This window comes from Penicillium hordei (genome assembly GCF_028827395.1).
Source record: "Penicillium hordei strain IBT 12815 chromosome Unknown utg000001l_segment0_segment0, whole genome shotgun sequence".
Taxonomy (NCBI): domain Eukaryota; kingdom Fungi; phylum Ascomycota; class Eurotiomycetes; order Eurotiales; family Aspergillaceae; genus Penicillium; species Penicillium hordei.
Genome location: NW_026623142.1, coordinates 384,942 through 400,831, shown reverse-complemented (window position 1 = coordinate 400,831; position 15,890 = coordinate 384,942). Strand labels below are relative to the sequence as shown.

Sequence of the window (15,890 nt, the reverse complement as noted above, 5' to 3'; positions counted from 1 at the left end):
TAAATAAATAAAGTATCAAGGTAGGTTAATAATAATTCATGAATGAATTTCCGGCAGGTCTTTTTATCTTGGGTTCAATCTATCATATGAAGTCACCTGAGCAATAAAACCCCTGTGCATTGAAAATAGTCCTTTCCCGTTTTCTATTAGAAAGGAAATATATATACTGAAGGTAGACGAAATCGACAATAGGAAGTGAAGCTGCAATTTCAAGTTGGAAAGCCGGTTACATGACATATTGAGCTCGGTGTCACGATGATCCTGTCAACGCTCTGTTTAAAAGGAATTACGCTCGATTTCAGGAACCAACATTCGGATTATCATTCTATGGACTAAATTTGACATGCCATAGACAGTGAACCATACCTCACGGTTTCACCTACCAACAGGTACGATGACGAGGCTGCGAGGTTGTATGGGGAGTCCTGGTCACGATGAAGCGCATATTTGACAGCATGGAATCCATGGATGTGGTGTGGGTAAGATGGTGACGACTGTGTTTGAATGGTGATGTGCAGCGTTTATCACCGTGTGAAGTGTTGGAAAGTCGATGAGTTCCCAGACCGTCCCCTCAGCCTTCCTGTCTCAAGCGGATAGTCTCAATTCATAACTTCTTTCTTCTTTTACCTTCTTTACATCATATTAGCGACTTCATCCATGCAGTCCACAAGATGGTCTCCACTGTGGAAATGAACCAAATTGCAGTGTTCGTTATGGATTCCCCTTGGTCTTCAAAAGTATATAGATAACATTCTAGAATTTTATCCCCCAACCCCATCCTTTGCAAATGCCACGAGATATAAAGAACGCAATTGTGGACAAAATATAGAGAACACCCCCAAAGATAATCAGCCCATAGTACTCCCCATTATTGTGTTGCTGAATAGCGCCTGCAATAGGGATAGCGATGAGGGTACCAAAGCTGACTATAGTCCATGTAGTTCCAACTCTTTTCCCATAGTCTTGGATTTCACAGACCTGAGAAATGCAAACTGGTGCAATACTAATAGCCGAACCACTCCAGAAGCCGAACAGCACCGCATAGCTAATGACAATCCCTAATTTGTCGGGGTCTATTAGATCCCCCGAAAGCCAAAGGACGAGAGTGAGTAGGGAACACATAAAGCAACTCATGATCATGACGTTAAATCGACCTAACCGATCAGCCACCAGTCCTGGTAGGAAGCGTCCGAACACAGCGCCGAGATTAAGAAAGACAAGAACTGCATATGACAACTGTTCATCGAAGCCGGCATGAAGTGCGTAGGAAGTGATGTAGGTGATTGGAACAAAAACCGCAAATTCAACAAAAAAGACACTCAGCGTCGCAGATGCGTATTTGATATCCTTGAGAGCCTTAAAATCGACGGGCGTGACTGCTTTCTTGGGAGGAAGTCTACTTCGAACGGTGAGACATGCGATTGAGCATGTCACTGCACATACTAGAGCGATTATGCGAATTGCCCACTCGAAGCCGATGAGAGGGGCTGCAAAAAGGATTATCAAGGGAAATATGCAACCCCCAACCCCCCCTGCTGTGCACGCCACTCCGGTTGCCCAGCCACGTCGAACATTAAACCAGTGGCCAACAGCCGCCAATGGAGGTGTGAAAAGTGTGCTAGCTGATATCCCACCCAGAACACTGAATGACAGAAATATCTGATAATATTCTTGTTGGCAGTTAGTATTTGTTTCTTATTTGGGGGTTCGCAGCGAAGGTAGTGCAATAGGGGAGAGACATGAGTAGATATTGGGAACACACCATTACTGAAGCTCAAGAAAATCAATGAAAGTATAATCCCAATAGAACCCGGGAGCACCACGTATAGAGGCCCGTGAGAATCAAGGATTGCACCTGAAGTGGTAGTTAGTTAAGAATGCATTCGATCTGACGGGAAGGTAGTTACCAAATCGGGCACCTCCCAAAAAAAGGAAAAAGGTATAGGTTCCATAAATCCAACCGATACTTGATTCCGAGTAATCCTTGAGTTGGTGGGTGCTTGTCCAGGGTTGCAGAGTACCTAGGCTGTTTAAAAGTCCCATAGAGGGAATCATGGCACACCAAGCCCCAAGAACCACAGACCATGCCTTTAGCCCCCCTTCAGGGTACTGATCATGGTCTGACTCAGGTGAAATTTGAGGCGGGTCGCGCCGTTGGGAGTCGATTTCCTCCTTCATTTCAAGATAGGCAAGGAGGCTTGTCTTTCCCAATGAAGTTGGGAGCAGTCCAAGTATAGATTCTCTGGTTCGTATGATTCACAACATCGAAGTACTTATTCTGAACTAGGTACCCGTTGAATTATTGATCATCAAGAGTTAGAATATTGTCAGGTTCTGATGAGTTTCAATTTCCCCCGAAATCCCAGTTTCTAACAAAAACGGTTATTAGGGAAAAGGACCCACCGAATGCTTTAACCCAAAAGGGAAGTTAGATGTAGTGGGTCTCTATATGTACCTATACGTACCGGATATTCCCTGGCGGGTGGGGCTTTCCTATTTGAGCTGCCGCCGCTTTTATAAGGGTGCTTAGGCCTAGGTTCTCTGGGAACCATAATTCTATATTGGGAGCGACTAAAAGCGTGCATAGGAATCATGCTATGGATCTCACTCGCGAGATAAAAACGGGATCTGAAATGGTAGAGTCAAATGTCTCGAGACACTGGTCATAGAGGCATGATGTTAATGAACGGGATGGTTATTTGGTAGTCGACCGAATGTGTATTGTCAACAATGCTTTCCACGATACCATTACAGTACTGTAGAATAAACCAGCTTGAAAGCTTCCATACGGAGCCCACTTTCACACGAGGTCCTCTTCCATACGTAGCCTTATTCCATACGTAACCTTATTCCATACGCACATGTCGTTCAGATCACGATCGTATCACTGGGGCTGATGCAAGCTGCCAATAGAAACCATGTACCGGTGCAAATTTAATCCGCTAGACCTTCGAAGTTTTCTTCAGTTTAGAGGTATGAGACTCATTTGAGTTCATCCCTAAGAGGGCTACGGCAAGGACCATCGAATAGCGGGCTACTGTGGAGGGCCCACTTCTTCCCCAGCTCAATCGGCCAACGGGATCCATTCTCACCGGGAAACAGGATTGGCTGCCTGCAGCTAACAACGCTTCTCCACTGCAGCTGGTCACCTCGTAGGTTATCTTGAGATTGGTTTTGCCCTAGAATGATTGAATTAGGATGGACGTAGTACGATGAGCAAGCCCATATAACGTATAGCCTACTATTTCGAATGCACCCGTCTTCGCCCGGTCAATTGTAAAGCATGCTTTTCACATGAGCATAAATTGGGCTTTATATCGTGGGGGCATTTGTCCATTGAACATTTTTTGTTCATAACATACAATACGTACGCTATCTTTGCATCTCTGAGGGTTTCGGTGGTGTCTCTGTGACCAATCACGGATAAGGGTGCCTTTGAAATATATATGCCAGCGTGTCAGACACGAGGATGGATTTAAGGAGATGACTTAGAAAGAATCTATCCATTGTAGTGGGGAAATAGGCTCCCCACTACGCATTTATCCCTGCCTCTTCTTCTTTTTCCATATGTTGTTATGTAAGCATTGAGATTATGAGGTTACAAGTAGCAGATAGATACAGATTGAGAATACACACTCCTACACCTCTCTGAATCCACTTCCAGGGCAGTGCAGCTGGGTTCCTTTGTATGCAATGTCGGGTATGAAGCTGAGTTACGAGTGCTGAATCGACCCGTATGCCGTAGAGCATACAGCCTTGAGCGTTCCCCTCTTCACCATCTAACAAAGAGTAAAACGAAGGAAAGATTGATGTATGATCACGGAAGCATTCAGTCCTACCAGCACAATGTAACAACCGAATATTCGCAGCGAAAAGCGCCTTTCCCGTCAATTTGAATACTCAACAGATGAGGCTCACTGATAATAAGCGCCCTGGTCAAGGGGAAGTGGTGTCTGATCTGGCCACAACTTTAGAATTCCTGCTTTTGCCGTCGTAACCTGGGATACGTTGCCGACGAATTGAAGTTGGTATAAAAGATTAATCTGATCAGTCGTCCAACACCTGCACCCAACTCCATTTGCATCGAATTCGTATTTATGACGTCCATATCGAGTAACTTCCCCAAGAACTTGCTGCACTGACAGTCCAGTGGCAACATCGAGAACAAATTGGGCCTGGGCATCGCGAGAGATTTCGTAAGGCAATTCTGAGATGATGAGGTTGGCCTTGGAGCCTCCCCGAAGGACCGAGCTCGGAATAGTGTGGCTTGGCTGACAATCAATTCAAATTGAGCTTGTAGGGGATGTCGAAAGGTGAGGATGCGCTTCACTGGCATAGCCAACATTTGAGCCTGGCGACTGGCAGGCACATAGTGAACAGGCTGAAAAACAGACATAGCTAACGAGGCAAGTCTAAAAAAACAAGTCAGAATGGCCAAACCAACAACGAAATATCGATACAGAACTCAGAGAGTTGGGAGAAATTGTATAGTCTACAAAGAGGATCTTGCTGGCGAGAGAGCACAGATGGATTGTAATGCACCAGAAAGTTAAGGAAAGGCGTCCTTTTAATACCCATAGATCCGAAATCAGGTCCATGTCAATTGTCTAAATAGAACTAGTATAAGTCGTTTCATGAGACGCCCATTGCCTAACCCATCGTATGGGCGTTCGGGGATTGATGCTCCTCAGCCCAGCGTTTAGCCAGGTCGCACTAGATAATCACTTTTGTTTGCCTGGATTTTTATTTTGCTGCGAAATCGATAGTTTCAGCCAATGAGAAATATAAAAAGCCCAACGTTTTCCATTGTGTATCATTAGCGCTTGGGTATGAGAGTGCGGCGCAATACGCTATGCACAAGCATCTGTAACTATCCTGTCTACCATTATTAATCATGTCATTCGCCCAGGGCCGACCAGAGCCATGACAACGGAAGTTCCGTTAGCATGCTTCAGCCCGTAACACGATTGGCTCTCGGTGGCACATTGGCAATTCCGGTAGTCGCACGCACCTGTAGGCAGAAAGCTGTGGGTGATGCCAACAGATGGAAATCTTGACCGGAAAATCTTCTATCCGGCTTTCCTTTATAATCCTGTGCAGCTCTTGAACGGGTCATATGTTTGCAATCATTCCACATTTATTACCGCTTATGTCACAGAAATGGAACTAACCATACGTCCTATAGCCCATGTATGTTATTCATAGTCTGCTGAATACAATTTACTGACATCCCTACGCCAAGCCACAAAGTCGCGACCCTAATACATCTTTCCCACTAGATGGAAAGGATGTTAATTCCGTCACAGATGAGGCTCTAGCAACCCTTCTCACATCCGCCCCTATTCTCCATCAGCTAGGTGGAACGACAGTTGTGCGGCTTTCAGAGACCTTGATCATGAAGGGTGGCGGGAGTGTCATGACCAGTGAAGCGGAAATGCTCCGTCTTATTGCTTCCAGAACCACTATTCGAGCCCCAAGAGTCTATCGCTCATTTCAGGTCAAAGATGATACACAATACTTTGGTACATCTGGATATATTGTGATGGATTTTATCCCAGGTCAACCGCTGAATGAGTGCTGGAACGGCATATCCCGTGATACCCAAGGGAAAATCGCTACGCAGATTGCTGAAATGATCCAAGAGTTGCAGTCTATTGAGCTTTTGCAGCCTGGCCCCGCTAGTGAACAACCATGTCGGGGTCCGTTCTTCACAGATTATAGTGCTGGGCCTTTTAAGGACACTACTGAAATGGAAGCTTGGTTTAACCACAAGCTAGACATCTGCAAGAGCGTCCATCAAGCCCCAATAGACATTCCGCCGTTCCATTTTACCAAGTTTGTCCTTACACACCACGACATTAGTCCTCGAAACCTGATCTTAGGTCAAGATGAACAAGTGTGGTTGATTGACTGGGCATATTCTGGTGCATATCCTCCTGCCTTTGAAAGTGCAGCATTGTCAATCCAGCCATTTTTCACTGATTTCACTAAAGCGGTGTTATCCCTTATTCCACGCTACCCCGAGGAGGAAATGCAACTTGATTCAATTGCATATGGATTAACCACCGCAGCATTGGCCTAAGGGAGGCTTAAATGGAAGCGGACGACACCCGTCACGGCATACTATATTATCCCATCAGGTCAGAAATAGCTGGCTGAAGGAAATTCCGTTTGATAACAATGACATGAAACAATTTCTCAATGCTAAAATTTCTCTTATTCGTTCGCTTCTACTCAAAGAGGAGCGTCTGGATAGCAGAAGAATAGACAGCATCAAATTCTTTTTGAATTAGGGTTGTATTGTGTAGCAATGCTGTAGCGCTAACTAGAGAACCTGAGCTCTACTGATTACAAACCAATAAATTCCCACACTCCCAAAAAGTACTATAGAAAAGAGGTACCTTGTTTGGTGACCCGAAAAGTTCCGGTTTAACCATCAGAGTATACAGTCCCAAAGATTCGGAAGGTCCTGACGTTGAAACCAACCCTTGAAAAACGTTATTTTCGAAATGAAGTACGTTTAATATCCTTTCTATTACATTTATACTACTTCCAAGGTTGGATTTGACCAAACAAGCTATCAATGAAGCCTTGACTAACCGTGATCTCTCCAATCCCAGATCATGATACCGAACGTCTCCCGAATCCTCTTTGATTAGGCTACCCATGTTATAGAAAACTTGTAAGTTTTCCTTCGGAGGTGCATCGCCCGCCGTGCTAACGATAGATGGCAGTGACAATGCAGAGAATGCGTCAAATGTGGAGCTAACACGAAGAACTGCGCAGGTCTTGATCGACATGTCCACAGCTAACATATTCAATTATCTTAACCGCATTATATTAGAACGAACTCTGGATGGAAGTGACAAAGGTTTACGTATGAGCGGTGGGATCAAATGGCTACCCAGGCTACCAGTGAATCCTTTCAAATCCGGCTTAGTTTATGTATATTCTTCCGTATTCATTTTTCTAAGTAGAAAATCGAGACAACAGTTGGAGGTATATCGCATGCTGTTGGTTCAAGGTCTCTGAGCAGTCCAGTTGGGTTGACCAAATTTCTAGAAGTCCGCCCGCCAACTTCCGTCCATCCTTTATCACATAACAAATTCCAGCCCTGGAGGGATATATTATTGAACTTGATATTCCACGTTGACATTCCACGTGGTTGGATTTACCCGGAGCGATGAACTATCCGATGTATAGTGGGTGATGTCCGAGCTTATGTCCTTGAAGGTGCTAGATCGTTCGAAATGCACACCGTAGATGAGATGAGATAGTTATATTTTTTACACAACACAGTATATAAAAAGACAAACGGACGTCCGATATCGCGGAGGGAAAGATGAATCACCAGGGCTTGGCAGCAACCCCACATTACGAATATTTTAGCTCAAATAGGCTTAGCGTTGTCATTCGAAGGGCGTGTCGATGCATTTTGGGGATCCGTTGGGTTTTTCGCTCATCCACTCAAAGAAGCCTTTCCTTTCTCCACTCACTCCGTATGGACTTCGTCGCATGGACTGCTTCTTTTATTGAGTTTGCTCTATACGGGTCCCTAAGAATGTGCTTCGCATGCTTATCGTGAAAGCAAAAAAAAAAAAAAAAAAAAAAAAAAGCCACACGGGGTTTGCCTTTGAGCGGTCCATGCCGAGTCACCGAAAATCTGAACGGCTGAATGGTGCCCACCTCTAGTTCCAAGTTCACGGAGCTCCACCCGAATTGATTATTCGCCCACCTCTCTCTCTACCCCAGACCAACGTTGGAAAGGTACATTCGGCCAGTTTTCGTCTGACCGACTCTTCTCCTGCTTTCCACGGTGCCCTTCATTCTTCTATCATTCTGTTGGTCCTGAAAAGCTGTTCTCTGGGCAGCATTTCCCATTGTAACCATTCACAACATGGAGTATTTTGATTTCGAAGGCGCCTCGTCTGCCCATGGCTCTAATCAACTAGACGACGATGTCGGTTCGATTGATATTGAACTCGACGAAGCCGAAGAACAGGCAGCGAACTTCAACTCGCTGGTTCATGATCAGACATTGGACTTCTCCAATAACCCGGTACCGGAGATGTCCAAAGTGAATGTCTCACAGGCCGTTGACCCCGTCGACCCCGACGGTGTTTACCCCATGTTCCGAGCCCAAGAACCATGCGACTTTTGTGGGCGAATGGGACTGGACTGTTTTGTTGCGAAGCGCGGTAAATTGAACTACGGCTGTACTTGCTGTATCTCTCTTTGGCGTGAATGCAGTTTCACTCATGCCAAAACGCCTGGCAAATTCCTCCAGACATTACATAGCGTGTCAGAGAATGCCCACGTTCCTACAGGTAGCCTGACTGGAAAGAAAGCCCTAAAATCAGTTTCCTACAACACACATCCCAATGACCCAGATTCACGCTCTCAAAAAAGTGGTGCTCGATTCTCGCGCAAGGCAATCAGCATTCTAAAGGGCTGGCTAAGAGATCACAACGAGAACCCTTATCCTACCGAGCAAGATAGAGATGACCTGAAACAATACACCGGTCTAACCCGGACACAAATTACCAATTGGCTTGCCAATGCCAGGCGACGCGGCAAAGTTCGTGCGTCGCCTGGGAGCAGTTCTCCCGTTCCAGGGGCTGTGGACATCCCCATGAAGCAATCCGTCAACACATCCCTCATGACTCCTCTTGAACGTTGGAAGTACTCTCCCCCCGAAAACGAACCGGCTACGATCAGCGATATTACCCGTGCCTTGGCCAATCCTCCATTTGACCCGTCGCGTCCACGCCGGGCCCCATCGGGTCACGTGAGGCCCCGTCGCCCTGGGTCTAGCAACAATGAGTCAAGCCATGCCAGCTCTGAACATAAACTGTGCACCGCCTCTGCCAGTAGTTTTGATTCATCTATTTCCGATCTCTCTTTTGCTTCTGCCTTCTCTCATCGATCCTCTCTTTCCTTTGGGTCAATGGATCGTAAAGAACGTCGTCGCCGCCGCAAGGCCTCAGTACCTGTCAATACCCTGGCCCATTCAAAGGCCAAATCTGCTCGTCCTTTCCAATGTACCTTCTGTACCGACTCCTTCCCTGCTAAGTATGATTGGCAACGACATGAGAAGTCCATGCATCTAATATTGGATAAATGGACCTGCTCCCCCCACGGCGGTGCAATTGAACAGAACGGTATACCTCATTGTGTCTTCTGCTTGGCAGCTAATCCAGACGATGAACACCTAGAAACTCACAACTTGATCAGTTGCCAAGAGAAGACTGTACAGGAGAGAACATTTTACCGGAAGGATCATCTCAACCAGCACCTCCGCCTGATGCACAATGCCAAGTTCCAACCATGCATGGAGAAATGGCAAAGCAGCATTACCGATATCAAATCCCGCTGTGGGTTCTGTGGCTCCATCTTCCAGACTTGGAAAGATCGAGTGGACCATTTGGCCGGTCACTTCAAAAATGGAGCTAGCATGGCTCAATGGCAAGGGGACTGGGGCTTTGACCCGCAGATTCAAGCTCGCGTCGAAAACGCCATTCCGCCGTACATGATTGACTATGAATGGCGGTCCCCTGATCCCTGGGCCACTGAGCAAGCTAAAGGAGATGGTAGCATACTCAGGCTTCCTGTCCCTACGGATATCAATTGTTACAATCGGCTTTCTCGCGAACTCACTACATATATCCATAATCAAAAGGCACAAGGTCTTGTTCCATCAGATCAGATGATACAAGCAGAAGCTCGCCGTGTCATCTATGGATGTGACGATCCTTGGAACCAGACGTGCGCAGATAATGTTGTCTGGCTGGGGGTCCTCAAGCGTGATTGTGGATTACAGACTCAAGTGAACAACGACAGCATCCAATTTGCCGATCTTGGTATGCAGCCCCCATTCGCTATCAATGGCGGCCTCCGGGCTGCACCCCGGGAGATCAATGTGCTAGCGCGAGCAGTATGCCAAGGGGCCCCCATCCACAGCCCCGCCATCTCTAGCCCTAGTATGCGCAGCCACGGCTTTCCTGGCACTGGATTTTCCTCGGCTGGGCCCAGCCGACCGGGGAGTTTATCAGGCAGTTACGCTGGTAGTGCAGGGATGATGTCAGCTGGTCCTGATCCGCCCTTTTCGGCGGATTGGGCTAGTAGTCTTCCGACCACTGCATCTGTGCCGGGAGAAAGCACAGCTGACCCTCTGGTACAAATGGGATTTGATCCAGAATTCCTACAACGACTGAATGACAGCTACGACGAAATCAACCCGGATGATTTGGAAGGCTTGCATCTAGATGGCGCCGATGGTCAAAAGGGCTCCGAACAACAAGGATGGCCAAACAGAAGCTTGCTTAGTCGGCCCATCCCCCCGTCTCGTATGGGTGAGGTGTCTTCAGATCCGGTTGCTGTTTTCAATTCCGAAGTGGGCCACCCTCCTGCGTCGAATACTACCCATGATGATATGCCGGGGTACTTTGGCAATGGCAACTTTTAATGTCTTTGAATGCGATTTACTTGCTGGATGGAGAATCACACATGGCAAAAAAAGTTAGCCTTATAAATTGGTGCAATATTTCTTGTTTCATACCATATAACTTGCATGTTAATAACGTTTTTGACAATACCACGAATTAATTGATTTTCTTTTTCTTTTACTTTTACTTTTCTTCTCTTGTTTTGGATCTTTGTCCAATTCAAGCAGCTTCCACACGTCACTCTTGTGGCGGGTAGTTCAATTTGGAATCCAACTCCTTCCAGCTCCCTTGTATACTCTCCCTCACCTAAGGCTTTCGTTTCATCCTGAAAAATCGTGTACCTTTATTCAGTTATCAGCACGTGGCTCCGTGTTAAATCCGGGATTGAAGTTTCCACCGACCCTTTTTCGATGAAACCTGATTTGTGACTGGTTGACTAACAGTTTGATGACGACTGAGACCGACAGCTCTTTGATCAGACCAGTGATATTAATTTCCACCTGTGTGACATGTAGAGTACCGAGACTCTGAAGTCAGATGCTCCCATGGCCATGGAAACTTTGCACCCAGCATGCACCATTGGCCCCGGGTACACCACCTCAGCAACGTGCCGAAGCTCAAAGGGTCCCCTGTCTTGAACTTGCCTGCTCAGGGCTCAATGCTTAGACATGAGCAGGTGCCAACAACTTCCTCGGGGGTTTATCCCTACAGCACCGCCAAGCTACTTTTCGGACTACCATCTCCGAGATAGGAATGGATATCTTGAACTTTGAGTCCTTCAGTCGCGCGGAGTCGGTCTGCTGTTCCCAATTACCTCCCTTGCTTCAAATGGAAGAATACGAGCTTAGCTGCGAACTAGGCTTCAATACACAAGATCAATATACTGATGCTCGCATGAATTTTTCCTCCCCCTATTCCCCGAATGGTTGGATTGGTTCCCGACGAAAGTATGGACGGGTTATGCGTTTTGTTCCCCTTCTATACGAGCTCGCAAGCAAGAGGCTCCCAGAGAAATCCTGCATCTGACGTGATAGTCCCGCATGAAAACTCCGAGATGCATGTGCTCACGCAATGCTCTATCTCCCCCTAGGTCCACATAAAAGCATTGGAATTCCGTTAAAAGCATAGGATATCAAGAGCGGACAGTTCAATTTGATACAGATTGCGACTCTCTAGTGTCATCTTTAGATATGAAGTTCACTCTAGGAAGCCTGTCCATCTGGCCTCTGTGTCTCGTTCAATGGACATCTGCAGCTACAGTGTTCTTTCCAGTCACCTTGACATGGGGGAACCGAACTGTGGCAGGAGTATCTAGGCCAGTGATTTCGACGAACGGGCAATTTCCTGGCCCCCCGCTGCGGATCAACCATGGTGACAGTGTTGAATTCCTCGTTGATAACCGGTGCCCTTTCAATACCACGATCCACTTCCATGGTATGCCCTTGGATAACTTGATCTGCTTTAGGATAAACATACTAATTTGATATCTTACAGGAATTGAACAGCTTGGAACTCCTTGGTCTGATGGAGTCCCGGGTGTCTCGCAGAGGTCCATCAAACCAAACACTTCGTTCCTGTATAGATGGACAGCAACCGAGTACGGGGCCTATTGGTATCATGCGCATCACCGTGGCTCTCTCGAGGATGGGCTTTACGGACCAATCTATATCACTCCTGCCCCCTCGGTGCAAAAGCCTTTCAGTCTTATCACGACCAATCCCGCTCAGTTGCGGGCTATGATCAACGCGGAGAGCGTGACATATCCCGTCTTGCTTTCGGAATGGCGTGTCCTCACGTCAGAGGAGATATGGGCTGCCGAGTTGGCTTCTGGTACAGACTCATTCTGTGCCAATGCTTTGCTCATTAATGGCAAAGGGTCCATCACCTGCCTGCCACGTGCTGAGATTGATGCCCTGACAACACTCGTTCAGAAAGCCAGCCTGGGTAATGATCTAAGATTGACAGACATGGCGTGAGTAAACCGATCTGTCATGGTCCAGCGACTACTAATCAATAAACTAACTCCATCACCAGATGCTTCCCTCCCAACATCACTGAAACAGTATTTAATTTCCCACACAACTACGCTGCCATCCCCCCAACCATGTTCGAAGGCTGCGTGCCATCCCAAGGTCCGCAAGAAATCTTCACTGTCAACGCCGCCCATCAATACATCAGCTGGGATCTCACCAGCGCAGCTGGCCTGTTAGAACTCACCTTCTCAGTCGACGAGCACGACATGTGGGTCTACGCCATCGACGGACGATACATCCAGCCTCAAAGAGTCAACGCAGTCACCATCCCAAACTCAAACCGCTACTCAGTTCTAATCCCCCTCACTCAACCAGCGGGAGACTACACCGTGCGCATGGTCAGCGCCAGCATAAACCAGATCCTCAACACGACCGCCATAATGCGATACCAAGGCTTGCCCCAGATCACCCGTCCATCCAACCCGTGGATCCAAATCAACAATGAACCCGTCTCAGAGAACACGATCTTTTTAGACGAGTCCAGTGTGGTCCCATTCCCGGCGCTCGCCCCTTCAAACAATATAGCACAAACCTTCTTCCTGCACATCAACCAAGTCGGCGCCGCCTACCGCTGGAGACTCGGTAATACCAGCTACGGCCTCGAGCTCGAGGAAGCACAGCCCTTGCTCTTCAACCAGAACTCCATTCCCAGCGACTTGATCGTCCGAACGAAGAATAATACCTGGATCGACTTGATTCTCCAAACAGATACCATCCTGCAACCCCCGCATCCGATCCACAAACACTCAAATAAACATTTCATCATCGGTCAGGGGAACGGTACTTTCAATTGGAATTCGGTCGCGGAAGCGGTACAGGCCGTTCCCGGGAACTTCAATCTGCAGACGCCGCAGTATCGTGATACCTTCCATACGTTGCCTGCTGTCACGGGTCCGACTTGGACGGCTATTCGGTATCATGTTGTTAATCCCGGTGCGTTCTTGATGCATTGTCATATTCAGGTTCATCAGAGTGGGGGGATGGTTTTGGCGATGTTGGATGGGGTTGACGTTTGGCCTGCTGTGCCACCGGCTTATGCAATTGCTGCCGGGTTTTAGTGGGATTTTGTACGAGATATAAAGGGAGGGTAGAATGGATAAATATCAGTGAAGTATATAGTTTGGACTTCTGAGACCATTTTGGTCTCATGTTTGCTGTGATATTTTGTTGTAGGTTACACGATGTATTGTCAGAGTGTACACGGGATAATAAGGGGGGGATGCCCAATATTTCAGCAACATCTGTACGAATGCACTACCAAAATAAATGAAATTGTAGTTGAGAATATGAGTCCTGTCAAGTAGCTTTGATGAAAGTGCTCTCTGGATTAAAGGATCAGATACTCAGATGTCTGACCGATGACATGTCCGTATCACAAAGTGACCAGTGTATCAAATGGCTGAACGCATGTATTCCACGAGCGCAAGCATCTCGGTGGATAAAAAAAAGGTAAAAGAAAAGAACAAATTCGTCACCCCCCGCTCAGAGAAGATGAGTTTTGATTCCCTCCTCAATCAAAGCTAAGTGAGCCCCAATAACCTCGGTGATCTTCTCTCCGCCCTTGAATAGCATGAACGTAGGCTTCACCCGCACGCCTAGCTCCTGTCCAACATCTTCGACCTTGTCCACATCCACCTGGTAGAATTTGACCTGGGGGTAGACCTTGTTGAATTCTTCAATCTTGGGTGCGATAGCTTTGCAGTGTGAGCACCAATCGGCGTAGCAGTTGAGGAGGACGGGCTCTTCCGAGCCGAGGATCTTCTGTAGGAAGTCGACTTTGCTGTGGTGGGTGTAAGTTTGTGTGTTTGTGTAAGGAAGGACAGGAGGCATACTTGGTGATTTCGGTGACAGACATATTGATGATTGACTTGGTATTGTTTGTAGTAGTTGGTTGTATCTAAATTGATGTGGAAGGGAAGGATATTTTATATACGCAAGGTCCACGGGGTGGGGTGATCTAGATCAGATACTTCATAGTAGGTACTGTGTAATAACCTGATGATGAAAATTCTAAATTTAGTATTCCATCATACTATTTCTGATATGTGTTATATGTTCTGTACTGGTTAATGTATGCTTATCGTGGAGATTTAATATCATGCCATAGGATGTTGTCTGAGAATCTTGCGCCACTTATCGACAGCGTGGGGAGATCGGGTCCACTATGACAAGCTACTAAATTTGTACACAGGTAAACATATTACCCAAACAAGTTATATATAAAGTCATCCTTAACACCAAGAATTCCCTCAAACCAAAACCAAAATAAAATCATAAAATCATAAAATCATAAAATCATAAAAAATAAAAATAAAAATGAGCCTGAAAAACTAGGAATTCATAAAAATCCGTGGGGTGATGTTGTTCCGTCCCGGATTGTATTTAAGGTCAGGCTCGGCTGTGCCCCTCTTCACATTCCCTTTCCTTTCCCCCTCTCTATCTTTCTCTCTCCCCCCATTTCCATCAAAATGTCCAAGCTTTTCATTGGGTAAGACCCAGAGATCTGAATATCTAATGCGCCTGCTGATGGTTTTCTAGCGGTCTTTCCTGGAACACAGACGACAACAGTCTGCGCCAGCGCTTCGAGGAATTCGGCGTTGTCGAGGATGCTGTGAGTTGCTCTGACTTCCAAAACTGATCCTACAGCCTTCTAAGACTTCTATTTTCTTTCCCTAGACCGTCGTCAAGGACCGTGATACCGGCCGCAGCCGTGGTTTCGGTTTCGTCCGCTTCTCTACCGATGACGAGGCTACTGCCGCTATGAACGCCATGAACAACCAGGAGTAAGCAAACTGATTTCTTCAATATCTTACCTCTACTTTCAGCGACTGGTACAACTCGCGCTGGAACCAGTCGCGCATCATCATTGTCTATTCCAGCGCGATGCGAATGCTCTCTCTTCCTCCCATTTGAAAACGTATACTGACAACCATCTTTCTTTTTTCCAGGTTCGACGGTCGCCAGATCCGCGTTGACAAGGCTACTGAGCGCGCTGCCGGTGGCGGTGGTCGCGGCGGCTTCGGTGGCGGCGGTTACCGTGGTGGCGGCAACGGAGGCTACGGTGGCGGCCAAGGTGGCTACGGCGGTGGTCAGGGCGGCTACGGTGGTGGTCAGGGCTACGGTCAGCAGGGTGGCCAGGGCGGTTACGGCGGCGGTTACTAGATGTTCCTGTCACGAAGCTTACGAAGGTCTGGACGTGATTAGCACTTTTTTACGAAGGTTGTGACTTATGCTGGGTTGCCGGATACATTCGCTGGGCCAGTGACATTTGAACCTGCCCCAATACAAAATCGAACTCGTTCAACTAACCTTACCTTTAATCGATAATCAATAATATCGAGCCTTGAAATCAGTCTTCCTTTTTTGGTTCCTGGTCTACAATGTGCGCGACATAACAACGTAGTCTTCAGTC

General features: G+C 47.0%; 6 protein-coding genes across 6 annotated transcripts; 4 read left to right on the top strand and 2 right to left on the bottom strand.

The window, feature by feature from the left end:
• Nucleotides 1-753: 753 nt before the first annotated feature.
• On the bottom strand, nucleotides 754-2,178 carry N7537_000136 (putative oxalate/formate antiporter; the record flags this gene model as incomplete). Its single annotated transcript, XM_056891194.1, has 3 exons — nucleotides 754-1,670; nucleotides 1,763-1,855; nucleotides 1,908-2,178. 3 exons carry the CDS (start codon nucleotides 2,176-2,178, stop codon nucleotides 754-756), a joined length of 1,281 nt encoding a protein of 426 aa, XP_056756189.1.
• Nucleotides 2,179-5,160: 2,982 nt separating this feature from the next.
• N7537_000135 (aminoglycoside phosphotransferase family protein) lies at nucleotides 5,161-6,082 on the top strand (the record flags this gene model as incomplete). Its single annotated transcript, XM_056891193.1, has 2 exons — nucleotides 5,161-5,190; nucleotides 5,243-6,082. 2 exons carry the CDS (start codon nucleotides 5,161-5,163, stop codon nucleotides 6,080-6,082), a joined length of 870 nt encoding a protein of 289 aa, XP_056756188.1.
• Nucleotides 6,083-7,897: 1,815 nt separating this feature from the next.
• N7537_000134 (putative homeobox and C2H2 transcription factor) lies at nucleotides 7,898-10,465 on the top strand (the record flags this gene model as incomplete). The annotated part of the gene is made up of 1 exon (XM_056891192.1): nucleotides 7,898-10,465. The coding sequence occupies one exon, from the start codon at nucleotides 7,898-7,900 to the stop codon at nucleotides 10,463-10,465; it is 2,568 nt and encodes an 855-aa protein (XP_056756187.1).
• Nucleotides 10,466-11,635: 1,170 nt separating this feature from the next.
• Nucleotides 11,636-13,536, top strand: N7537_000133 (multicopper oxidase; the record flags this gene model as incomplete). The annotated part of the gene is made up of 3 exons (XM_056891191.1): nucleotides 11,636-11,879; nucleotides 11,940-12,417; nucleotides 12,480-13,536. 3 exons carry the CDS (start codon nucleotides 11,636-11,638, stop codon nucleotides 13,534-13,536), a joined length of 1,779 nt encoding a protein of 592 aa, XP_056756186.1.
• Nucleotides 13,537-13,960: 424 nt separating this feature from the next.
• On the bottom strand, nucleotides 13,961-14,333 carry N7537_000132 (thioredoxin family protein; the record flags this gene model as incomplete). The annotated part of the gene is made up of 2 exons (XM_056891190.1): nucleotides 13,961-14,258; nucleotides 14,311-14,333. The coding sequence occupies 2 exons, from the start codon at nucleotides 14,331-14,333 to the stop codon at nucleotides 13,961-13,963; spliced, it is 321 nt and encodes a 106-aa protein (XP_056756185.1).
• A 613-nt stretch (nucleotides 14,334-14,946) lies between these two features.
• Nucleotides 14,947-15,640, top strand: N7537_000131 (RNA recognition motif domain-containing protein; the record flags this gene model as incomplete). Its single annotated transcript, XM_056891189.1, has 4 exons — nucleotides 14,947-14,966; nucleotides 15,017-15,089; nucleotides 15,155-15,261; nucleotides 15,427-15,640. 4 exons carry the CDS (start codon nucleotides 14,947-14,949, stop codon nucleotides 15,638-15,640), a joined length of 414 nt encoding a protein of 137 aa, XP_056756184.1.
• Nucleotides 15,641-15,890: the final 250 nt, after the last annotated feature.